Source organism: Megalopta genalis, chromosome 6 (genome assembly GCF_051020955.1).
Source record: "Megalopta genalis isolate 19385.01 chromosome 6, iyMegGena1_principal, whole genome shotgun sequence".
Lineage (NCBI taxonomy): Eukaryota > Metazoa > Arthropoda > Insecta > Hymenoptera > Halictidae > Megalopta > Megalopta genalis.
The window spans coordinates 12493644-12520438 of record NC_135018.1 but is presented as its reverse complement, the minus strand read 5'-3'; the positions used below and the strand labels follow the sequence as shown (position 1 = coordinate 12520438).

General features: G+C 40.1%; 1 protein-coding gene across 5 annotated transcripts in view; it reads left to right on the top strand.

Annotated features, from left to right (window-relative positions):
* Positions 1-26795, top strand: part of Sesn (Sestrin) — a 296174-nt gene that overhangs the window by 246013 nt on the left and 23366 nt on the right. Inside the window, exon 1 of one of the 5 annotated variants that reach the window (XM_033479581.2) lies at positions 2699-3451. The exons of the other annotated variants lie outside the window; for them this stretch is intronic. Within the exon in view, the coding sequence (XP_033335472.1) occupies positions 3431-3451 (21 nt within the window). The 5' untranslated portion in view covers positions 2699-3430. Of the gene's footprint in view, positions 1-2698; positions 3452-26795 lie in introns of those variants that run through there. 5 annotated transcript variants of the gene reach the window in all.

Below are 26795 nucleotides of genomic sequence, written 5' to 3'. Positions count from 1 at the left end.
GATTGAGGAGGGAAACATAAGACTGAATTCAAACTTTTGCGTCGCTTATGTGCCAAGTTCATCGCTATAACATATATTTTAATGGAAAATGTTTTATAAAAAATCTTACTAAATCTTGACGTTACGTATTAGTTTCAAATCGAAATAAAATTCTATTCTTCAATGATCAATACTTAAACAGTGAAGTAAAGATGAAGTAAAGATAAAAAAAAATTCCTCGGTGATATCCAAAAAGTGATCCAATAATTAGGTAAGCTGCGACACAGCAACTTCCTCCTTTACAATGTTTCTGTACATGTTATACCTAGACTGCGAATTTTATGTATTTATGACAAAAATGAGCACATCAAAAATACAAAACTGTAGAGGCATTAGAAGAATTTAAGGATATCGTTACATTATTTTCAACTTTTTTAAACTATTAAAAGAGGAATGACAATTTCATCTAACTCATGTCTCGACAATTTTTATCTTGTATATAAATCCGCAGTCTAGTTATAACTTGGAGCTCGACCGAGAATAAACTAAGAATGTTTCAGTATATTCATGAAATCACATCGCAACCACACGCAGTCAAAGATAAGGATCGATTACAGAATTAGGGATTAAATATTGTCAACCGCGATCGCGTCACGGCTAAACGTAACCAAAGTTGGCGGTAAAGATTCGCGGCTTTAAATATAGTTGACGGCATCCGAAGTCACAGTTAATTATAGGTAACGATTTCTTGGAACAGTTATGCATTAAAAAACCTAGCCGCACAATCTTCCCGACGTTACTCGTGCTCTTGACAAAGGCACGTCAGTGTTTTGCGGAAATGAAAAGGAGAGAGAGAGCCCTACCTCGTTTCCTACCAAGGCTTCATTTCGCGTTGTCCTTGGAAGACAAAGGAACCTTAAAGGCCCTGAATGGCTCTTCATCATCTCCCCCCTCGTTACAAAGAGGTCGGCTCTCATTGATCCATATAGTTACGACGAATATTCGCCACGATGAACATTCGCGAGTCACAACATCCTTGCGCACGCATCCATCGCGATAATATACGCTCTCCTTCTCGCCACCCCGTGAAGAAGGAGCCTTTTCATAAATGTTAATAAAGAACGCGAAGAGTCGCCTTCAAAGAATCTTCGATTATGCGAGGAGAGATTGCCGGCTGCCACCGCTCGAACTCCGGCAACATGTATCTGGCTGGGATCGTAATGTGAAACTACTTGTCACACATTCTCAACCGCACACGTATGATTTTCCTCGCGGCTACGATAATCAGCACTACTTGGTTCTTAACAATTTCGTCGAAGAAAAAAGAGAATTTGTCTAGCTTTTTTATTGATAGTTTCGTAAAACTATGGACAATGAAAGAGTAAATTCTTATTTCAATTGTAGAGAAGCGAATAATATTTATGTGTGTAAATAAATCCTGTTCGAAATGTTTTGCAAGTGGTTAACACTATATGGGTACATATGTTGTGATGGAAATTTACTGATTAATATTTCACTAAATGTCACAATATAGAAAAGATCTAACTTAAATCAGAATGACCGGGGCCAGTTTTCTTACGTTTTAGTTGTTATATTATTGGAAACCTGTGTCAGTAAAAATTGAATACTTATTAAGTAACTTGTTAACTATGGATTTTATATATTTATGACCAATATAAATTTATTTAATAGAGTAGAAAAATTAAATAACTGGAGAATATCAAAAATTTCTAACTGATTCTAAGTGATTTCTAAGAGACTCCTGTTCCTAGCAATAAACACAGAAAATTTTGGTTCTGCACGAAGATCTGCAATTTCATATTATAGCGGGCTGTCGAATATTTGTAAATATTGCAGCAACAAGGGTGTCCAAGGACAGACATTTAGTTTGTCTTCAACTAACTAGTATTCCAAAAATGTGGAGTTTCACAAATGTTGTATTTTAGTAATACTTTTTAAAAGGTATCAGTTAGTTTCACTGCTCGGCAGTTCTGGTGTTAAAGTCCCACATGGCAACAGACGAGTTATTGAATTGTCACGTTGCGCGTTAAAAGGCCGAGAAACCGCCCGTTGGCCATTTAAATGGCCAGATAGTAGATTTCCGGTGCCAGAAAGAAGGGAGAGTCGGAGGGCAGGTGCGCGCGAGCCTTGGAAAATTCTGAAATGTTCCAGAAAGCTTCCACTTCTTCATTCGTGAAAAGGCCGAGAGTCTGGGATACAACGACAAGCCGGCTTTCGTCATTTACTTTTACCGGCAAGCTGCACAACGCGTTGCATCGGCCGGATAATCAGATGGGGTCGATATTTTTAGCACGGTTCGTACTACTGTTGCTAAGGCATCAGCTGATCAAGCCGGCTGCCTGCGTTCGCCAGCCTCGTATCAACGATTTTCCACGTTCGTCCCACCCCTCTCAGGGCGAAACCTCCTCGATGCGCGGCTTCTAATTGTAAGACAAACATATTGCGCAATTCAATCCATTAGTGAAATGTCAGCGTTACTAAGAGACGGCCGAGCGACAGAAGCATGATTTTTCATTGAATTTCTTGAAAATTCCGCTGTATTCGCTTCGGGTCGCTGCCCGCTGTTGCTACGGCACTGCCAATCGACCAATGGCATGCCCGAGGAACCGGCGAATCCCCTCTCCAGCTGTTCAATCCCCTCCTGGGCAACTCGATCAGATGATCGCTGCGCTCAGCTCGGCTGTCGCGGTATTGGTTACCGTCAGTTAGCAACCGGCTCTCTTTCCGTGCACATCGCTCACCGTAACAACCCTCCTGCACGTAATGTCCAGTGTAACCTGATTCGTGTGATCTTCCTAGTTATTTTTTTTTTTATTTTCCCGAGTGGTCGGTGTTTATGTGAACGATATACGCATACATAGTTAGCCTTCTATTTTCTTTGACTCCTGTCTTGCTGCCGTGGGTACGAAAAGAAAAGCCGAGTCTGCCTAAAATCCCGATACCCGCTCGCGCCAGGGTACCAACAATATTTCTGTGATATTTATTATGACTGGTAATTTCTCACCGGTGTTCCACGAGTGTGACAACTCACGGACGTTCAATCCCAAAGGAAAACCTACCGCCAAAACTAACCGGTGAAACCAAAAGAGAGAAAGAAAGAGCGAGACCGAGTTTCTCGTCGTTGAAGATCGCGTATTATTTTCACGACTACCAATTTTTGTACGAGAGACCAAGAGCGAGAGCGAGAGAGAGAGAGAGTGAGGGGGAGAAAGAGAGCTTTAAAGCCAAGAACAGCCATTTTTTTTTATTATTCAACTCGTATACACTACCGAAGTCTTTCATATTATAACTTTACACGTACATATATGTACATAGATATATATATTAAAACATAGTGTATTTATTAAAATCGTCCAAAATTCCTGTGGCTAACGTGACCGAGTCTTACCCGAGGGCGGATACAATCGCGAATTGTGGTGGTGCCGCCAACATGGGTCAGATTGGAAATGACGTAAGTTTGTTTCATACATCTTTTCTTTTCTCTATTTTTCGTTTCGTACTTTCTGCCTTATACTCGCGTCACGATTTAAATGTCCCAGTGCTCCGTTCGCAAGAGCCGGCCGGGTTACCATTTTCGACGAGCGCGCAGGTCGTCTCTGTCGCCTGCTCGCCTGGTAACAGCAAGAAGCTGCGGATCGACCGGCTTTTCAGGCTGCTTCCACGCGTTTCTCGCAATTAAGGCCCTATTACGTACGCGTGCATACAGTTTCTCCGTACAGGCATGCGGCCGGCATGTTCGGACCTTTACGACTCATTCGGCAGAAATAGGATGCTGTGCCGGAATAGTCGGACGTAGACGGCACCGGCTAGAATCGAAGCAGGCATTGAATTTGATCAATTCACGGGTTTCAGAAGTTTTCGTCGGTTCTATCCGCCTGGATTGAACGGTCTAGAAGATGTTAACCCTTTACACTTCAACGATCATTTTCATTTGATGCATACGATATTGAGCCTACTTGTTCGTACAGTACTTAACAATCTCAACAATTTGATATAGACTTCCATAATGTAAAAATCCTTCAGAAAAATAATATAGCAATTCTTAACTTCGACTTTGCGAAGATTGCGTAGAAAGTTTTAGAAAAATGCATGAAATCCGCACGTTAATCTCCGGATATTTCCGATTCACTATGATCGAATACGTTTTGCTCATTTAGAAAATATGAAAATCTTCCTCTCGTACATGTATACAGTGACGCTTTTATTGTTCTTGGTTGTACTTAATTGTAACATTGATATGGTTTTTAGTCACGCAAGAATAACCGATTGAAAATATCTAGCAATATCGGAAACCTACGGATAAGCTGACTCATTTTTTATAATAACGTTACCAATTATTCTAATCTCTAGTTGTCGTGTTCTAAAACACTCCACAAAGTATGAGTATTATTATTTTTATAGAGTAACAATTTTTGAACAGTATTTGAAGTACAGTTAGCTTTTCGAGATGCTTATTTCGTAAAGAAAGTTCCAAAGAATCTACTGATGCTTGTTTATCAATCGAATCAATGCTTGAGAATAACGTCTTTAAAATTGAACATTTACGTAAAATTATCTGCATAAATTTTATTCGCAAAGACCATTTGAATAATTACTAAATAACCCGAAACTCATTCGAGAAGATTGAATGAAAGAGATTAATATGTATTATAATTAGTATGATATACTCGTAATTGTTGTTCGGTTCTCTGATTCCGTATCCTATTAGCTTGCAGCGATTGGAACGGGATGGATTATGGTCACCGGTATGCGTCGGATAGCTTCGAATAAGAGACTATAATAAATCAAACGTAAATAATACAACTTGTACTAATCGTCTATCGCGATACTATTAACCCATAACCGATCACTTGCCGTCTGCGAGACTTCATTTGCAAGTTCTCTGGTAATTCTGACCAGAACCTCATTTACAGGCTAGTTTTACATTCAAAAAATATAAAAACTCAAAAATGGTCAAAACATCGAGGTAGATACTTAACGAAACCGAATATTTTCCTCGAATATTTGACGACAAAAATAAATTCCAAAACCACCGAAGTGTTAAAATGATCGATAAACTGGCACGATCGGCTAGACGCAAGAATCGTCGATCAAATAAGCAGCTGCACGAGTCTGTTTCCACTGATTAACATGTTACTAATTCTCGATAAGTAATCGGCCGCTTCTCGGCGTGACTTACCCCCAAGACAATCGCGACCGTCGCATCGATATCGATCGATAATTTCAAGTGAAATATATTATTCGAAACTCTTGATCCCGATAAGAATCGCTGAACTACAGTTCTCTCCCGTTGCTCCACGCACCTGTAGCCTTCGCGCTAATCTGGATCTCGTCGTGCATCGGGCTTAGTTAGCCCCCGATTGAAGGAAACGAACGGAATAAGAGACAACCGGGGGAAAAACCGGCAAGAAACTTGCTCGCGGTGAGTCAGGTCACGGTTTTCGAGAACGGGGACCGGTTAGCTACCGTTCTGGCAAATTGTTCGCGTTCTATTTCCGTGCGTGTTTGAATTCGAAGGATTTCATAACACGGCCGCACCAGCTTCTGGCCGTAAACTGTTTCCTTCGTTCCATATTGGCAGGTAAAAATTTTCATCGGTCGGGGATGACACGCAGGAGTTGTACGTTCTTGCATCAGATATCCGCCCCCTGCCCCCTCCCAGGCCGCCGCGTCTCCACGTTGCTAGTTTTATTGACACGTTTCATCATCCTGCGCGTTCACCCGAAACCTTGCTGTGGCTTACCTGTAAACTCGCGAAGTTGTATATTCATAACGTACCTTGTTTTCTTTGCTTCCCGCGACCGTTTGCACTCGGGATCTCTGAACGATGCTAACGAGGGATCGGTAATTTGATTGTTTCACACGTTCCACAGACGGTTCGCGCGACGATCGGTTCAGAACAATCGTTATTTTGTTACGTTCCGATCTTATAGCGCAATGCATTGTTTGTTTTTGTTGAATATATAATTAGGCGGGGGACTATTAACACAAGAAATGAGACACTTTGATATCGGTTCGCGTTATTTATATTACCGTTCGCATTGACGCGTTCATAGCCTTGCTGCATTCTCGATGGCCGGTGCCACTTTCTTATCTAACCGACTATGCGAACAATTCTGCAATATAGTATACAGAGCAGATTAGACTGAACAATTATCTACAATTCATCGTGTGACGAACGTGTGTAGACGAACGAGAACTGAGATCCAGGCTGGAATTTGTAAGATCATTTGGTGATCGGTGTTGAACTATTTATTTCTGGAGTTCTCTATCAGACTATTACGGAGCATCTCGTTGTTTTATCGGTGCAACTTGCTTAATCAAAATCGACACGAGAAACGCAATTAAAGTCGGCTGCCCGTGTCACTTTTATGTAATAATTCGAACGCGGTAGCTGCTCGCTGGCAGAACTACGAGCAACGTTTCTTTATCTCTGCTACCTGAATAAACGAAACTCTATATTTTCTAACGATGCAGAACTCGCGCATTCAGCACCGTGTTCACGTAAATAACACGTGGTTCACGTCTCTGGTCGTCTGTAGTCGTCGCTTGTTGTTGCTCGTGTTGATTCGTTTCTGCATCAGAGTTGCCAATAGACGTCATATGTTTATTACGGGTATCTATACGTGCAACTTTATGCTATGTATACCGTTGATTATAATGCGTTACAGCATTCTTCGCGACTACGCTTTGCATCGACGGTTTTCATTTTCAGATGCGCAAATTGTACGTGACTTGTTGCTCAAGGACCTGTCGATCGATTTCAGAACTACGTAAATAATTCGACGAAAATCGATAATAGCCGCAATCTTTATTCTTGATCATTTTGGGGAGCATCAACATATATTGTATTCTTGAACTAGATCAACGTTCTAAATTCGGATATTAACATTGTTTCGTAACATGCCACGTATAACTTTAAATCGCCACAGTTCGATAATTGCATATTTGTTAAATAGATCGTTTAATGCCATATGAAACGTAAGAAATAATTGTCTTCTTGGTCGACGCGTTGGGTTACAGTTAGAGGAAATCGTGCGAAATGAAGTTTGTAATACTAAATCATGTTGTTGTCTCCGAAACATTTTTCGCTGAATCGTATTTGCGTAATTACCGATACTTTATTGCTAATTTCCTTTAGTTCGCGTTTGAAGGCGAGGAGATAAGCGGATCGAACGCGTTTGAATATCAAAGTTCAGTCGTCGGAATGGATTTGTCGCAAAGTTTTGCGTATCCGCATACTTATCGGGCGGTTTGTCTCGTGGCTTTCTTTATCTGTCGCGGTAATCAGATACTTTGTTCCCTGTAGATTGAATACCCATTGATTAGAATCGTCAGACAGTTCTTTTTCACGTTGGTAATGCGTAATGATTTAGCTATCGTAAAAGATAAGCATAAAAGCTCAGGCATCCGTAAAGATGGTACATATTAAGGAAGCTGAATTTATTGACTTAAAAATAACAGCATTATAAATTCATATGTATTTACGGTTAGGTAATGAAAAAGATTGAAAGAAAAAGAAGAATTATATAAACTAAAGATCAAGTTCTACTAATTGCCTTGAGATAACTAGATGGAAACTTAAGATAGGTGACTGAAATTTCTCAAAACCGGAGACCCCTTTTTTTAGCTAGAAAGGCATTAATTAATTTCAGTATGAGATACGCATTTACCTAAAACCGTTTTTTATCCTCGTTTACTTTAATCTATTCTAAAGGATGGAAATTGCAAAGTAGAATACGACGTTAATTTGTTAGATTTCTACAAAATTGTATTCAGAGTAAGCAAAATAATTGGAATCTCTCGCATGCGAATTTCAATGTGTCATCATTGTTTCAAATAATAAATCTGCTTTTATAGTTTCGTGTGTACAGTAGCCGCATTTACACCAATGATAAATTCATCTTATATTTGTATTTCTAAATAACTAGAACGGTTGGACAAAACAACGGAAACCATTATTCCACTTTATAAGAAGCTGGAAATCATACAACATATACTTCAAATAATCGGAAATATCGTTCCCCAATTAAATTCGTCTATCAAACAATCTAAATTTTCGTCAAACTGATACAATAATAATAAAAACTCAACGCAATAGTATTATGAACGATTAACTCTGTAGATTTTATCTCACTCCACAGAGTAGAAGTTTTTTTTTCAGAATCGGTAGAAAATGTGTCGACTCGACACGGTTATCGGATCAGAATTAAATCCTAGTTTTCTTGCTACCGCGCGCGACGTATTTGCACCAGTGTTCGCGCCGGAGATCGATTCGGTCGCGTTGGCCTCCTCGTGCGTCCACCGGTTTGCATCCGAAACTATGCCGAATTCATTCATAAAGGCCTCGCGATTCACCGAAATTGCCAGCCGGGAACAGAATCGTCGGCAGCGGAACAGCGACGACATTTCGCGGCCGAGTCGGGGAAATAATGAAACGGTCCGTTCGGTAGCCGTGTCAACTACACAGTCATTATAAGACAAGTTTGCGGTGCCTGGTCGCCGACTCGCGCCGTAGTTTTGCATTTCTAATGTTTTTCTCTGCACGCCACCGCCGCCGCCTCGTTACGCAACACCGTCGGCCAACGAGAGCCAGTTTCGATTGCCAGCGAAATCTAACGTGTCTGTTTATTATCATCGGCGGCTGGAGAGTTTCTCTGGCAAGAGCCTTTGAAGTCGCGTAAATTGAACGATGAGAGCGGACAGTGGCCAGAGAGGTGCGGAAAGAGAAGCCGTATAACCGACGAGACCGCTTTGAATTATTTTTACCCGCGAATCCCGATGTCGTATGTCCGCTTCTTCTTTTTTCCCTCTTTTCTTCGCTCTCTTACGCTTTTTCCCTCTGTCGCCGCGTCGATCCTCTTCCTACTCTATGGCCGAGGTTGATGAGGATATATGTTCCATCTGTGGATGCGCGGTGGCTCGTTGAGACACGTTCTTGTCGTCGAATCTTTCTTTTCTCCCTCTGCCTTCTGTTACCAGCCCCGCTCGCCGCGCCGTTCGGCTCCCCCGAGATCGTAAAATTGTTTTCCAAGCGAGCGAGAACCGGTTCCGGAGATCTGGGTTCTGGTTCTCAATGTTGTTGCGCGCGGTCATAGGCCGCCTTCGCTTCTCGAAGACCTCGAGAAACGGGTCCGAGCTTCGGCGCGCGTGAACACTCGCGAGGCCGCAACGTTTTCTTGCTTCTTTTCGTGTCATCGGCGAAGACGCGAAACCTCCTCCGAATGAACTCAAGTTCTGCTTCTCGGTCGTTTCAACTCGATTTCTTTCCGGTGCTCGCCGACCTTTTGCCCTTTCGAGTTTATCAATCTCGAGGGTGTCCGCTCGGAGGGGATAAAGAGTAACGTCGAGCGTCGATTATTCAACCCTAAAGTTCTCGCTACACCTGATATCGTTATTCCGCGATATTAACCCTTCGCGGTCGAAGCTATTCGAATTCGAAATCCAAAACATGATTTCTGATCTACAGTAGTTCTATTTTATGTAATTTATTGCGACTTACGCACATGAAATTGAGCCTGTTGACAAGTACAATGCAATTTTAATAGTCTCTTTTCAAGTAGAAACGAGTCCGATGCTCTTAGAATGATTTTGAAAAATGGTTCACCAATTTTTAGTGGCGCCTCAGAGTCGCCATTCGAGTGCAAAGGGTTAACTATCTATCGGGTTGTAAGGCCGACTACGCTGCGCGACGGAATAGGACGATATCGTTGTCCGTTTACTTAAAAATGAACAACTGTTTTACTTGATAGATCGTGAATTGATAGACTGAACGAAACGTAGACTAGAGCGACGAGCGACGTTGAACGATATGGACGAGGTTAAGCAGGAATAAAAAATGAATGAACGATGGTGGTCAAGAGTTCTCGTTCTTATATGCTTCTCGCCGAGAGAAAACTCGAAGATCATTGATCGGTAGCGAGGTGCCGCAGGTAGCAAAAAACCCCGGACGGGCGACCGAAGGGATGCGTGCTGGCGACCCTGTCATACATTTTTTTTTTTTATTATTATTATTATTAGAAATCAGCAATCAGAATACAAATTCTATGGGCCGATGTGATCGCTGGGGACTTGATGTGTAGTCCGTTAATAGCATGATGAAGGCTTTCTCAATGAAAAGTCCTCCTGAACCTCATTTAAGGTCGATTGGCCATCTTCTTTTTAGTCTCCTGCTGTATTGTTGTTGTATGAGTGGCATAATTAGTGGATTTGTGTGTTCGCTTAATTTAGTGAAGTGCTTCCTACTTCTTTCATGGATGGTGTCAATGACGAAGGGAATACCAAGATCATTATGAATTGTTTCATTGCTAACATACCAAGGGGCGTTAATAATTGTGCGAAGTGCCTTGGATTGTGTTCTTTGGATGATGACCCTGTCATACATGAAGGAAATGTTGCCGATGAGGTGTGCGTTATCCGAAAGTGCAGAAATGACTTTATTGCCGGAAAGAAGACGGCTCGAAAGAATTATAAATTTAGAAACTGCGATGAGACGGCGATGGCTCTACGAAATTGAAGGCCCAACGAACGTGACCTTTGTCAATTGCACGTCGTTCGTTGAAGGACCGTCAATTTGCCTCGCTGAACCGAAGGTTCCCCGTAAATAAACTGTTTTTTAGGGATTGAAGAAAGAAAGTCAGGCGGACACAGCAGGAAAATTCCGTTGCAAGACGGAACAGACGCATAGATCGTACACAAAGATCGACAATTCGTGAAGAGGAGATACGATTGGAGTTACCGATTGTCAACAACTATAAAAACGAGCCGCGTGGCTCGAACAATCGTATCACCTCTTCCCAAATTGCTCATTTTTGTGCACAATCTGTGCGTCATTCGCTACCAGGCTCTGTGAAGCAAATATCGCTCCACAACCCAGGGTGATTCTGGCTAAAGTATGTTCTGATTTGACACGGGTCTTCTCAGGACATTTTTCTAACTTCCAAACACACAGAATAAATAATTTCACAAAGTGACGCTGGGATGTAGGTAGGAAATTTGGTCTAGGGTACAGTACAGTCCATTTCCAAATTTGTTAAGATACAAACACTAGGTTATACTTCCGCTGAAACAAATTTGTTGACTAAATTTTCCATAAATGTATCTGCAATTTCGGTAACCTTGAACTAAAAAATGTGAAACATGTCGAAATGACGCGTATCATAAACCTTACCCATAATGAAGCCAAATCTAGAAAAGTGAAATTTATCACAGTACTAGTTCAACTATTTTGCATCCTAAAAATCGTGTTAACATTCCGTTTGTACGAATATAGCATCACAATCAAAATTTTAAGACCTAGTTAAAAATTAGGGTCATCCACATGTGACCGACGCTCAACGTGTTTTGGTGTTCAGATGATGCAAGAAATTCGGATGCGTATCCTCCATCCACCTCTCCATTAAATTACCAGTAGAGCCGAGTGCTCGTTGCAACCAGAATGTTGCTGAGACCGATACTACAGATCGTTTAACTTTGAATTACTCTGACAATAACAATGATATATCTCACAGTGACGTAAGCTGTGAAAAGCAAAGAGTTAGGTACAGTGTCGCTAATGTTTTCAAGTATACGGAGCAAAGTATAATGTACTTAATGTTTTCGAAGAGTGGAAAAACTAAATATAGTCGCAGAGAAGAATCAAGGAGATACGATTGTTCGAACGTTTCCAAATGGAACAATAATCTGTTCCGGCAACGTTGATGATAGTATACTTGTAAAAAGGGCAGGCCATTCAGGTAGGCGACTGTTATAACCAGTCTCGCAGGACTCCCTGGGGAATAGTGTGGGTTATTTTGATCCTGTTCTTCCAGTCGAGGGTTAAACCCGGTAGCCGAGTTAAACAAGAAGAGTGCGATACCCTGTGCACCATAAATTCATGCGGCATGCGCGCACTGGCTGTAATTAGAAATCCAGGTACGGGAAAGCGTGGGATTCGCTGAATAAGGGGAAAGTGATTGATACCTTATTTATGTCGGAGGGGCCTAACGCTGAACGATTTTTATTGTCAAATACGTTTCGCTACTTGTAGCTGTGAACTTGTTGCAAATGGTCAACAGATTTTTGATTCTGCTTTTACAGATCTATTCTCGAATCGGGGTAAACAATTACTTTCTTTTATTGAGAATAGATTGTACTTTTTGTGAATTATTTGTACAATAACTTTGCTTCATGATTTTTTTCTTTTTGATACCATAATAATGGTCGAATCCTGATCAGCGCGGTGTTCCTCGATTTGAAACGAAAAGATATACATTTCCCAGAAGATATCCCAATTTAAAACGGAAAGTAATTGCTTTAACAGTATTTATAGTACGATATAAAAAGTACATACTGTATGTAATTTGCTGACCGTAATTTACAAATAAAGAAGTACATATACATCCGCAGCTTATATCTTCGACGCGTAAACGTGGAAGTAGGAACAATGGTAAACTTAAATGTCGTTCTCACATTCGCATTTGATATAAACATTTCAATCGACTTAAAATCCTTGTAACTTTGAACCGCGATAATTCCACAGAATACAGACGATTAATGGTTCTATTATTCAACGCTGAACCGTCACCCGTCGCAGCAGTAGCCGTTTATTCGCATGAATTTACACAGGCTTATCGTTGTTCTGAATCTCGGGCAAACGTTAAAATTTTAACGTAATCGACATACAAATACGGTTGCGTGCACTGCCCAAGCAAATAAGACGCTCCCTAGTCCCTCGACGAAAGCTCGCCTAAACGTTTCTCGAGCCAGCGGTAATGTTGTTACACGCCATTCTCAAGTAACTGGTTACAAAACAAAATTAGTTCCGTAGCGACTCGTCGATGACGCGTGAGTCACACCGGACAATCCAGTCTTCAACATCGGACGCTAATTTTCAACGAGTGTTTTTCTTGAGTAATAGAATTATCGCTTGCCCGGCGGCTAATCAAATATTCAATGGCAATGCATCGATAGCTACGAGTAAAAATATTTTTTGTCCTCGACTGGCTGTTGTTTTCGATGTTCGATTTTGTTCGACTTATCAAATTTTCAACGCGAACTTCCAGGTGTATACAGAAATAGCTTCTAACTGATGACGTCACGTCACGAATTCTAAGCCTCCTAAAAAATAAAATTGAAAATTCCATTAAAAATTTAATGCTGTTCATAGATATCATTTAACAATAGAGATTAAACAATAAAATTGGATTATTACAATAAATTAAGTGATGTGCGTATTCATTATGTATTTGAAATTGTTGTTTAATACTGATAAATGGAAGCCGGTATTAATTTTTAACATCGTGAACGTAGTGAGATAATAACAATTTAAATACAGTAGAGCCTCGATTGTCCGATACTCTCTGATATCTGATAATTACGGCGCCCTTAGTTCAGTCAGACTTCAGGTGCGTAATTTTTATTTCTGAAATCTTGATAAATCTTAGAAGTCTTAGAAATATATGAATATCTGTAGATTTTTCGCAAAATTAACAAAAGACCCATCTAAATCTTTAGTTTTCCTTCTTCTAGGTTTTGTAAAGGGTAATAATCTACATGAATAACTTCAGTAATAAGTACAAAGCTTTCGAGCAATCTTATAGTTCATTGTCAAGCTCTGATCTCGTAATTCATTATCAAACTCTGATCTCATAGTTCATTGTCGAGCTCTGATCTCGTAGTTCATTGTCAAGCTCGAGATTCTGTGCGAGACTGTACTATCCTGTCCATGGATCCTGTTGAAACCTATTCGAGCCAGCTCGAGTCTGTCCTACTACTCCAAGTCATCACTAATTGTTCCCCAAAGTTACCAAGAAGCGCATCGCGAGTTTCGCGCTCGCAATGACTGTGTATCTTATCGGTCACTAGTTAATTTCTCGGAAGAAACATGAAGAAACATGCGAAAGGTTAAACGCGAGATCGACTGCCTCGCGTTCACCGTTCTTCGCTTGCTTTCTCGACGTTTTTACACTCTCGCCTGGACCATACTTCACAGCTCCGTTACATGCTAGCATCTGGAATCTATCAACTCCCTGCGATACTTGTCTCGCCCGGGGCCCACGTTCCTGCATCCATCCCTGTTAGAAAGTCATTGTTTATAATACTACCACTCGCTGACTGGTCCTTTTTTGCTGAGAAGAAACCTCGAGCCCGTCGCGCTGTTCTCCATCGTCGCAATTGGTCTCTTCAAGGTTTCGTCTTCACGTTCAAGTATTTGTACATCTTCGAAGATAAAATAATTTTTTTATTTGGATTGAACTATTTGAGCTTCCTTTAAGGAATTTAGAGGATTGCTTGATGATTTTTGAAAATGTTACTATTGATTGAAGTCGTGAAGAATATTCTTAACACATTAAAGGCGGGAGTCGTAGTACTACGATTTATCTCGATTTCTCATAAATATGTACTTTAAAACATTTTTTGTAATTAGTGTTTAGTTCTTTTAGTTTTAAGAGTTCAAATAATCATTTTTAAGTCGAAATTTTTTTATGATTACACAAAATATCGCCCGCTCTAGGACAAAAAACGAGGCGGGGCGGTCGCCGCGTTACCTAGCATACTTTCGTCAAGATCCCCCGCCTTTAATGTGTTAAGGTCATTATTTAGAATCTTTTTATCTGCAATTGCACTGGAAATTTAACAAATACGTTTTGTAAATTTACGTAAGCATACACACGAAAAATTCCACCGAGGTCTATTAAACATATTGAAAATTGCTTGTACCGAAACTTTCTGCCTACAACTGCTATAAGTGAGTTTCGCGCGTTTAGTAGTTTCTGTACGATTTCGACCGATCACACAATTTCCTCAAAAGTTCTTTTAAACAAGAACCTACTCCTTTCGACATTTCAAAGAAACTCAAGTAGTACAGAACGTCAGTTCAGGTCGTCAGTCAGGTTTATTCAGTTTGCGTGCGTTTGAAAGTCGTCGCCGCTTGATTAGCTGCGCGCATTTCAGTAGCCTGAAGAGAAGATACAGAGTTAAGAGTTAAAATTAGAAAACGCAACAGGTCTGGTTAAGCGACCGGTTGGGTCTAGTCAATTTCGATGCTCATTTGTCAGGCGTGACACGGATTCCCTGCTATCAGCGGGAGACTATCGCGTGCTGGTTTCCCGCGAGATTCGAGGTCTGCGCGAACTCTTGACTGCGATACGAAGTTTGACTCATTAGGCACGGTTTCGTTAACGGGCTCGCCCGCTGATACGCTAAGTATCCTCCGATTTCTAATGACGTGGTCGATGATGCAAAAAGAAAATCACAAATTTAATGGCTGTACAACGTGTTCGACTAATTCTAAGAAGAAAAGCGCGTACGCAAAGCTGAAGAAATTATGATCTTTGCGAGAAAGTATCTTTTAATTAACGAAATGAACTTTTCAGTAGTAAATACAAAGGTTTCGGGCAACTTGGACGAAGTCTTATTATTTGTTATCAACTGTTGACTGGTGGACTTGACGCATTTGTGGCAAAATTGGGTAGGTGAAATCTAAGATACTAGAAAGATTAACAGACCTTAAGAATGCCTATATACTACTTTCCCATAAAGTTATTGAAGAAAGAAAGAACTTCTATCTCGATGCAAGAATATTTGTATTTTTAAATGTGAATCCCATAATCCAAAATCAATTCAATGAAACTCTCGAGCCATAAATTCTGAATGTGCTGCACCGTCGTTACGATCGGACAGTACGATAGAAGATAATTCCTTTTGGTTGATTAATAAGAATAGTTAGTTCCATAAGAATCTTCTCATCGTCAGTTTTTTTTAATTTTTCCCCGATAAAACATTTCTCGTTTAACACGTTTGGCCTTTGTCCTCTGCTCGGTCACTGTGACAGCGCGGGTGAAAGAATACGCGCGCAGAGTACAATAGCGTAGAAGAGGAGAAAGACGCGTATTCATTATCACACGGCACCCAGACAATTGATACGGTGACGTCACCAAGGAGCAGACCAATGTGGACTCCTGCCGGTATTGGTATCGTTCAACGATAAAGAAGGAGCATCGAACTCTCAATGCTCCTTTGTTCCCTCTGCTTGTTTCGTTTTTCTAGCCCCCGCGATCTGCTCATATTTTTCATGTATGTACGTATCGCTCGGTTCTGTTTTTCACAGTTCTCACGTTGACGAAAGGCTTTCGGCAATCGTTGGCGTCATACTTATCGGCTTTTATCCGACGACCTTGAGCGTTCATTTCGACTGAATGCGGTATCGATGGGTTGGTAGAGTGAGTTCGCATACTCTCGTGGCTCGACCATGCTCGATTCAATTGGATATCGTTCCCATGCCATCTCGATATCGAGTCTCCTCTCTTGATACCTTTTCTTGCACTGTATTTGTGACAAGAATAGGTGCAATTTAAAGCAGTAGATACATAGATGTTAAATAGATCTCAGTTTATGCAAAAATCCACAGCTTAATCATAAATTATGACGTGTCCATTAACACTCGAACAATATACCTTTCTGAGAAAGATATAATTGCGTATATACTGAGGATTATTTATAATTTCGTTCATAAATTCTTTTCGACATATTTTTTATGACACTCCTCGTAGATACGTTAATATTTCTATAGACCTCGATAGAACATGCAAATTTTAATTAATTGTCAGAACTTGGAGAATGGATCGTGATTTTGATTCTTGCCATCAATACTGAAGCATTCAAGTAAATACAAGCACACCATAAAACTAAATTATCTTCTACGAAACAGTTAAAATCGTTATAACTGTGAAGAAAATGGTACGGCAAGGGGTTTACACTAAATCTACCGAGTACCAAAAATGTCTACCATGTGTTACTTTATAAGAACTCTAAGACTGAATAAATGTATTTAGTCATATTGGTATCTTTGCGTAATGTGTGCTTCAAGTAAGAAATTTATTTCATCATTTCTTGCAACAGAGTTTTCATAATTTCAACGATTTTAAAATAAAAAATGTGGAACCGGTTATTTTGACCGGCACGGTAGGTTTGTTTATTTCGTGCTTTGAGCGACTGAAACCAATAAGTTGAGGTATCACTGCCTTCCCTACGGCGTGTAAGCGATCGAGACCAATCTCGAAAGAGCACCAGACTCGGGAGCATATTTCGCGTCCTTGAAGTCCTATCGAAAACAAGATAAGCACACTCGACGTTTCCTTCGCGGCCTTGCGCTCTACCCGGTTCAGAATCCGCTGCCCTCCCACCGTATTATCGCGGCCGTGTTATCAGCTCTGGATATCCAGCAGCGAGCAAAAAATATCATTTAAATTTCTCTCGGTCTGCCGCGTACCGGAGCAAATCGCGTCATCTTTTCTTTCCGGAAACTGGATCACAATTTCGAGATTTCACAGAAGAAAGAAATTTGTATTCTTTGTAGGGACCGTTCTAGTTTGAGCATATTTGCGAACTTGTGGCGCCCCGGTATCGCACGCACACGCTCGAGCAGGCTCGAACAGGCTCGAACACGCTTACGTCGATAAGGCCACTGACACTCGATCCGCGTGGCAGTGGAACTGTGTTGTTTTAGGCCAAGCAAACATGTGCCCGCTCGAACAGAGCCACGCTTGATGCTCCACTCGGAGTAAAGATAAGCGGTTTAAAAGGATGGGAAGACTTGCGGGTTTTCTGATTTCCTGCGGCTTTATCAATCCCGAATTCACGTGATTCACACGGTGATGCGATTTTACGAGCCTCTTCTCTCTCGAACAGAACATGATATTCAGGGTGGCTCGAAACCGAAAAGGTCTCAAATCAAAAGCAAAAATCGAATTGTTTCGAGAAACAATTACAAAATAAATAGTGGAGAAATATTTCTTTTCAACTAGAATTATCTTTATTAGATTTATGTTTCTACTGTACCCATCGAAAAAGCTCATTTTAAACGGTTTGATAGTTCGATAATTGTGACTTAATGAAAGAAGATAGACGTTTTGTTTCACAGGTCTGTGAAATTAACATTGTAAAAAATTTTATGTACAATTTATTTAAAATTTTATTTTACAATTTAAGAACTTAAACAACATATTCAAATTCCATTCAAATGTGTCCGTTTCAACGCGGAATGACACATTGTTTGAGCCTATTGAATTTATTTTGATGATTTTTTTTCTGATCAATACGTAAATCCTACATTTTACAGCTTCATTGATGCATAAACGTAAATTAATTTTAATCGTGACGTGCGATGTTTCTTCGTCACGTATTCAGATTTATTGGTCTCTTGAAGGTATGAAATGCTTAAAGCATTTGATATGGACTATACATTTTATTTTATTTTCGGTATCTTTGATCTTGTACGTAAAAATTCAATTCAAACATAGGATATTCTTCTTTTTGACTGATCTTAACATGACGAACCATTTACGGAACACACACCTTGTAGACGTCAATACTATTTTTACCCGTAACGTTGGATATGTTTGCTTATATAAAAATCGTACCTGAAATTGATGTTTGACTAAACATCGCGATATCGATACCTCCTATCAATTTCAGTACGTACTTAAATATGGTACGTCGTATGCTGCTGAAATTCTTATCTTGTTCGATATTCTTATTATTTGCAGGTTCTAACTTCCACGCATACGTATTCCTGTGTTGGTAATGAAAAAGTACTTATGTTCGTATTTAATCTTGTTCATTTATCAACTAATACTAATACAGTGATTACTAGATTGACGCAAAATGACAATACCTAGAACGAGCTTCGTTACAGCTTCATTACATCCTCTTTATCAATTGCTTGGCACGGTATGCTTATCAAGGACAGATACCTGTTAAATAACAATTCGAGAAACAGTACTGAATGTACAATTTGATTGTTTTATCAACATAATTATTTTTGTTTTAGTAATTTGGTTCGATATTGTAAATTAACAGAACCTACAATTATTAGTTAAATTATGGATCGTGCTCCCAAGTCTTCGAGATTTCGAATAAAGTTCAAAATCATGTAAGGCCAATAAATTTATTTACCTTCGGACAATTTATTATCGTCACGCGAATGAAGAAATTGAACGCAAATATGCTCGGGTTCCCAGGAATCGGGGGACAAGAAGCGTCCGGTTGTTGGTGTACATGAAACAGTGCATAAGTTGATCTTAATTAAGCCGTATCTCTTCGCAAACGATCGTGATTAACGACGAGCGTGGGTGCCTCAATACGATATTATTCTATCGTCCCCTTTTCCGCTCCTTACGAGGCTCCGCTTATCATCCTATGTATAGTCTATTCGGTCACGTAGAGGCTGTAAAACGCGCACGGGATCGCCTTTACCCGAGGCTACTTCCCATTTACGCCCCACGCTGATAATTGACGTATTACTTCGTTCTCGCGACAAGACGATTTTACCCTCGACGGCCGGTTATATTCGCGGGTCAACGATCGCTGGATCTGCGAACGCTGAGAGGAGGGAGGGCACGATACTGGAAACAGAGACGTTTACGACACTCGGAACGACCATAAAAGCGCTTCGCGTTTATACGGACTGATTCTTTAATTACACGGCGACGCGTCGGAATCTTGAAATTCGTGATCGAAGAGAAAGGAACGCTCGATCGATACCCTATTAAGAAATTCACGATAGAACTACCGGTGATTTAGCGCAGCTGTTTCTACAATATTGAAATTGACTAACCACCACCGAGCACTAAGAACAACTGAGGTGTGTTTTGCCTTTTAAGAATGGTATCACTGAATTTACCTTCACTCTGTTCTATTTTTATTTCTTCGTAACTTCAGCAATTTTAAGTAATTTTAGTGTTCTCGTGGTATTGAAATGTTGATGTTCGGATAATATGTAGAATAGTTACACGGTTACGGTGGTATAATAAATCCATATTGATTTCTGTTGAAATTTTAGCCTCGAACAAAAATTAATCTATAGTTTACTTAGTACTAAGATACTAAGATATCGGTTTACATTTTCGCCGGTTCCGTCAGCGGGCAACGACGGTGATGTAAACTGTATATAGTAGATACCGCGATACATCATCACCGGTACCATTAGATATACATCGTACCCTGACTGTTTGGGGGTCCCAGCGTCACGTATACAATGTGAAACGCGACAAATAAAACGTCTCTGATTGGTGGATAAGACGAACCCAAGAAGGGTATAAAAGAAGCGTTTTTTCTTACCGGTCTCTCAGTAGAGTTTGGTAGCTCGATCGTTTTCGCCCATATACCTTCTCTCAATAAAGGAATAAAATGAAGTCCTTTTAAGCAAAGAATTAGAATCATATTCATTTTCATTCCATAATCCCAACAATTTCTACAGTAAATCGTATCAGATCTTTATGCGAGTCCTATTTGAATAATAACAAATTTAGATAACAAAGGTTCGGATAATCAAGGTTTTACTGTACTGTACTGTGCGATTTTACTCTCCCCAGTTCACGATTTCAAACTGCCACCGATTTAACCCCCCGAACAGCGGATCTTTTTGACGAAAATATAATTTAATATGCTTAGAATGGTTTATAAGTTTATTTAGCAATTTCTTCAACATATTTCTTAATGCACGTCTTCTAAACGGGTTAAATTTTATATAGACTGTTGGGATTATGGAATGGAAATGATTCTAATTCTTTGCTTTAGAAGACTTTATTTTAATCCTTTATTGAGAGAAGGTATATGAGCGAAACCGATCGAGCGACCAAACTCTACTGAGAGCCCGGTAAGAAGAAACGCTTCTTTTATACCCTTCTTGGGTTCGTCTTATCCACCAATCAGAGACGTTTTATTTGTCGCGCTTTACATTGTATACGTGACGCTGGGACCCTCAAACAGTCAGGGCACGATGTATATCAAAAGGTACCGGCGATGATGTATCGCGGCATCTAATATATACAGTTTACATCACCGTCGCTGCCCGCTGACGGAGCCGGCGAAATGTAAACCGATATCTTAACTGAAGATATCTTACTAAGTAAACTATAGATTAATTTTTGTTCGAGGCTAAAATTTCAACATAGACCTTGATGAAACTATTGCTAACTTGAATGAACAATATTAATTAACAATATTTTCATATTCTGAGTCGAAATGGATTCGAGCTTCGTCGCCCGAGTGTTAATATACAACTTCAAACAAGTTTCATGCAAACGTGGTCGAACATAACGCTCCATTTGCAACGTTCTCGTCCATAAATGCATCTACAATTACGAACGAATACCAAACACCCCGAGCTTTATCACTGCGTCCAAAGCGTCGACGAAAAATATTTGATCGACTATGAAACCGCTGAAAAATGTTCTCTATTTTAAGACGCATGAAACTTTCCGAACACCGGTGTCGAAACTCGCTATGACTAATAACTATGTAGGTACTCGGCCATAAAAAGAATGAAATGCAACCAAAGTTTAGCCGATAGTTAGTTTCGCCATAAAGTCTGGTTACGGTGGGTTGAGTCACGCGCCCGCAGAGGCGAGAAATCCCCTCAGCAAGTGTTTACCAGATTATTAAATAGCTATCTACGAGTTAACAAGTGGTCTCACGAGTCCGTCTCGGTAATCAATTCCCGAGCAGCCCACGAGAGACTCGCGTGTTCTCAATAGATCGTGCAACGTCCTCTCTCAACGATCGACGACTCTCGTTTCTTCCATTAACACCTCCACGATTCCCTTTCCATTTTTTTCTCGTAATAGATCTCGCGAGCCGAACGCAGGCGTGCAGCTTCTTTCTTCGGCCGATCGACTGAATAAATCGATGGTATAGCAGCCGATTTTATTCTGTTCCACGTTAGAGAGCGCTATTAAGATTCAACGAGAGAAACGGATTCCTGTCACGAAATCTGCGTGGGAGTGATATACACAAAATAATATATGTTACAAGGTTTCCAGTAATTGAGTTCTCAGGTGTGTTATCCTGCGCCGAGCGTTGTTTGCCGCGCTTAGATGATTTTCTATCCGCTTCTTTTTTTTCGCTACCGAGGGCTATCTCGCACTGTTCCACGGCCGACGATGTAATTGCGACGGCGGAGCGACCTTGGTGCTTCATTTTAGCGATTATTCTATCGCGGCGTTCGCGTTTCTCGCTCCTCTTCGATCGAACCAGCTCCACGATCAGCAGATTATTTCGAGGCGACAAATCGCCGGGAAAAATATCTCTTCCGAAGACGAAAATTCGCGAGAACAAGACCGAGACACGCGAATAAAAGTTGCCGCGAACTATCAACTGTTTCCGTATTTTTTGATCCGCGATTGATCTTTCTCGCGATTTTTCGTCAAGATCATTCTTGAGTATTCTCGGCTTGATGTACCAAAACGATCAGGGGGCAGATACGTTCAATTTGTTCAAAATTTTTAATTCTTCGAAATATCGATTCAATTCGATGCAGTTGATTGTAATATAATCCGAAATTGTAATCGTAAAACGATCGTTCGTGTTCAAAGTTTAAAACGTTTTTATATTTTCGTTTGTCAACAAAATATTTCGTATGATAAAATTCGATTATCTTTTATAACCTTCTTAAAGAAAGGCATGTTCTCTAATACTGCTTTTCTGAATTGATGCTTAATACTAACTTTATCGATGAATTAATACAGTAAAGCACGAGTGATGGGGTTATACAATGTATTACTGTCGTAATTGTGAATTGTTCAAATGTTTATTGTCCTGATAAATTTATTTTGAAAATATCGATGAAAAAGTTTTCTTTCTTTGACGCGATGCACGTCTACAAAAATATAGAGCCAGAACACTTGATAAAGGCTTCAAATCAACTATTGTTGATATATATATCAACAATTGTTGATATATATATCAACAATAGTTGATTTGAAGCCTTTTATTATATTACCATAATGAATTACCATAATTACCATAATTAGCATAATGAAACGGCATTGCAATCTATCTAGAATTTTCGAAAACACGAAATGCAATGTCACATACTTTCGTTGAAAGAATCTGCTAACTCGAATTAGGAAAAGTGTTTTCATTAAAACTGATTCAAGAGTTGTCACAGAAATTATAAAATTGAATATTTTACGGCACATATTTTATGGCAGCATTTATTTAAATCAGCATTGTCAATTGATAATCGACTTTTCCGATGATCACGGGAGAATTTTCCAATCAGAGGTTCAAATGGCCATCATCGGGGTCGCCTTACCGTGGATGAATAATGCAGCGAACGTGATAAAACAATGTATATTCTCCGCACGGTGTTCGCTGCATATAACGGAATCCGTGTGTTCGGAACACTGACAATTACATATTGCGGAACACAAAGCCTCTACGGTCCGCGCATGAAACCTCTAACAGCCCCTTTGTCTGGCGGTGGCCACGCGCGAGTCGCTAATAAACCAAACAACGTCTGTAGAACTTATGCCTAGACGCTCTTAATAATTATTTCGGATCATTGAACCGCGGCGGGATCGTAATTTCATTTTCGTGCCTCTAAGAATCGAACCGGAAAGAGTACTTTGTCGCGGTTGCTCTTTATCGGGCCAAAACAAACAGAACGATGAGGGGAAAAGAGAAGAGCGAGTACACGCTGCCTAGTATGCTTATGGTTGCGAAAACGTTCCGGCTCGATAGCCGCGCGATCGTTCCCGAAATTGTGGCACACCGCTAGCAGATGAAACGATCTGCCGACAAACGTGACAAGCATCGTGTCGCTCGTCGGTCACATGTAGCGATAAACTCGGTTCTCGTAAATAATATTTATACTTTCTAACCCACAGAAATAATTGCGTTAAATGTACCCTCGTTGTTCTCGTCCAATTTCGTGTTGCATTTTCATTTCCTGTTGCATTCGTGATCGCATACTTTAAGGACATACGATCGTGGACGAACATACATGTGTGGTCATCTTTTAAAATGGAATAACTTCTTGGAAATTGAACCAAACAAGTTGATTTTTTTTTTTTTTTAGATATTAGACGGATTAGTTTATTATAATGTTTTAGAAGAATTTGATAAAAATAGGAATCAGGTGGAACGACAAAAAAATTAAAGAGATATTTAAAAAAACGCAATTGTTTCAATTTTTGTTATAAGCCCAGATAAAAATGCTAAGAAAGACGCGTTTTTTCTGTTCTTCTTGTAATTCCACCCAGTCGCAACTACTGCAAAACTTCTTTTACATATTGTATAGCAAACTGGCCCTTCTATCGTCTCAAAAAAGCTCAAATCGTTTGTTTCAATTTCAGAAAAGTTATTCCGCGTTTTAAATAGTGTCCACATACATTTAGTCTATGTTAAAAGATTACGTACAGTAAATAAGTTTTCGAAGATTAAATTTCATTCATGAGACATCTTATTGTTCATAGAAAGATCGAATCTATTTTTCACTGTGATCTTTAAATCGACAAAACTGTCTTGTTTAGATGACACTAGTTAGATCGTCGAGTACATTGAAATGTTTTATAAAAAAAGAAAAAAATCAATTTTCAGCTTGGCATCAGAATGTCTAGAGTTAAACATTCTGTAAACATCCGCGATGAACGGGGAATCGTATAAACATTCAAAAGCAAATGTTATGCGGAAAAGTGCTTTGCAAACACGCTGAAAGACCGCCGAAGCTAAACACACGCGCGCGCACGCATACCACAAACGCACCGTCATAGGTTCTAGATGTTGCACACATCATTTCCAAGGTACAACAGAAATCCGATATCACGAAACCAATAACATCGGCTAGAAAAACAATATTTCAGTCGTTCGTCAGCGACACGCTCGCCGGGATTAGCTGTGTCCGTTCCGGCATGACGGGCATCGGCGATCGATAAATAAGATTTACCAGTTCGATGGACGTGTTGTTTCGCAACGTATTATCCTTTCCAACGTAAGACTAATACGAATCAATAGTAATTCCTCATCCCATTATGCAAGAAAAAAAAACACGGCGTGAAGAAGGCCGGGACGGGAGCGGAGTTCCGTGCATAATCTAGCCGTAACTTCGTTCACACGTGTTCGGCGCGGACAAGATTTTTGTGCACACGCCGACGCACACGGATTCCGTGCTGTTCCGACCGCCTAATCTTGTTTGTCCAACACGGGAGCAAGTTCCTTTTGGAGAAGTTGGTCTGTATCGTTGTCCGTCGTCGATCTGCTTTCGTCGAAAGCTCTTCGCAAGATGTTGGGCCGTCGCGTAAGCGGGATTGCGATTATAATTAGAGGATTACACGTTATTTACCACTCCCGCCTGTCTTACTCGCTGTGCTATTTCTGTCGCCGGATTGACGTGGACGATCTTTCTTTCGTCTCGCACGCTGGAGATCAAAGATCGTTTTTCTTTATGATGCCAGGATTCGAATTCGTAGCAAGAACGAAAAGCGCTCGTCGAATGACAACCGAAAAGATCATTCGAAGCAGTTGATATTTTGACACGATGTTGATTTCTTGCGAAATAGTTCGAGCCAGATAACGATATCTAAATTACAAGCGTTATGTGCTAGAAATATTATTCATAGCCTGTTTTTTTCAAAGCAAGGACCCAAGGTCGAGATGGTCGACTCGTTATCCACGTGTTCGAAGTCGGAAGACAAATGATCATCGTAAAATTAGTTTAATATTTGTCGAATTGCAACAAATGTTAACACACAGTTCAGGATGTATTTTAAACTTAGTATTATCTGCATAACTCTTAGTTTTTGGAAAGCAGGTTACAATAAATTATTTTATTATCATAAAAATAATTTTAAGTGCACACGAATGCACATATTACTTGGATTGTATCTTAAATTCTTAAGTTGGAGTCTTTAAAAAAGTATTACATATGAATAAGTAATATTATATCCAATGATGATGTTCTAAATGCAAGATTGCTGAATAATATGATAAATATTTTGAACTACATTATCACATTCACATTTTAGATTATTTAGAAAGCAAAGCTGGACATTGTACAAGTACGTTCGCTGCACGAGTAATTTAATTCTACAATTTAGCACCCCTTGTACAAATAATACGCGTTAATTGATATACTACAATGTAGATGTTTGGTAGAAAAACGATATGTTAATATTAAGATTCCGGAGTGGGTTTACGAAGCAAACGTCGACTTTAAGAGCATAGTTCCACGTCCAAGATGACGGAGTGGATGCACACGTGTGTAACAGTGAGTCATTAATGGGACCAGGTTGAACTTAGGCTTCCGATAAGGTTCGTCATAAGTCACCTTCGAATTCCGGTATCTCGAAAAAGCAGGTCGAGAGAACGATTCAATCCGTGGAAGGCATTTAGGCGTCGATAAAGCTACGTTATCAGAGTTTTAGAAAGTCGTGGGACGATTAATGGTTTCCTTTTGGCCAAATGGCGTCTTGGAGAATCCTCCTAAAATCCTCCTATGTGCCGGATTCACTTCGTGATCATCTTTACGATTTGCCTCTTCGAATATTCCGGAGATCAGATTTCTCTCTGCTAGGTTCTTCGCAAATGATTGAACGCTCCACCAGAAGCGAAGGAGAATCCCAAAATTAGTCGACCTCAGGAGAAAGGAATTCGCGGATTCTTATTTAAGAGCTCACTTAGTCGAATATAGATCCCACAAATCGTCGCAAAATTGTGTAAACATAAATACGCGGCATCATGTAAAATTAGAAACACTGTGATCGTCTGTTACCGACTTCGACTTCGTTATTGGCGTCTCTTGTCTGGCAAACGATCTTGCTGTCAGCACCCACACCACGTTGTCTCAAATTGCTTCTTTCGCGTTATTAACTGCAACGGTTGAAGTAACGCGTTCCATGGAACAAATTCCGCGTGTCTCTGCATGATTGAACGATGGAAGATCGAACCAATGAGAGGCTAACTGGTTCAACCGTGTTACGAAGAAGCAAGATGATCGTTGATTTTGTTCGTTTCACTATTATTTAACTCTTGTG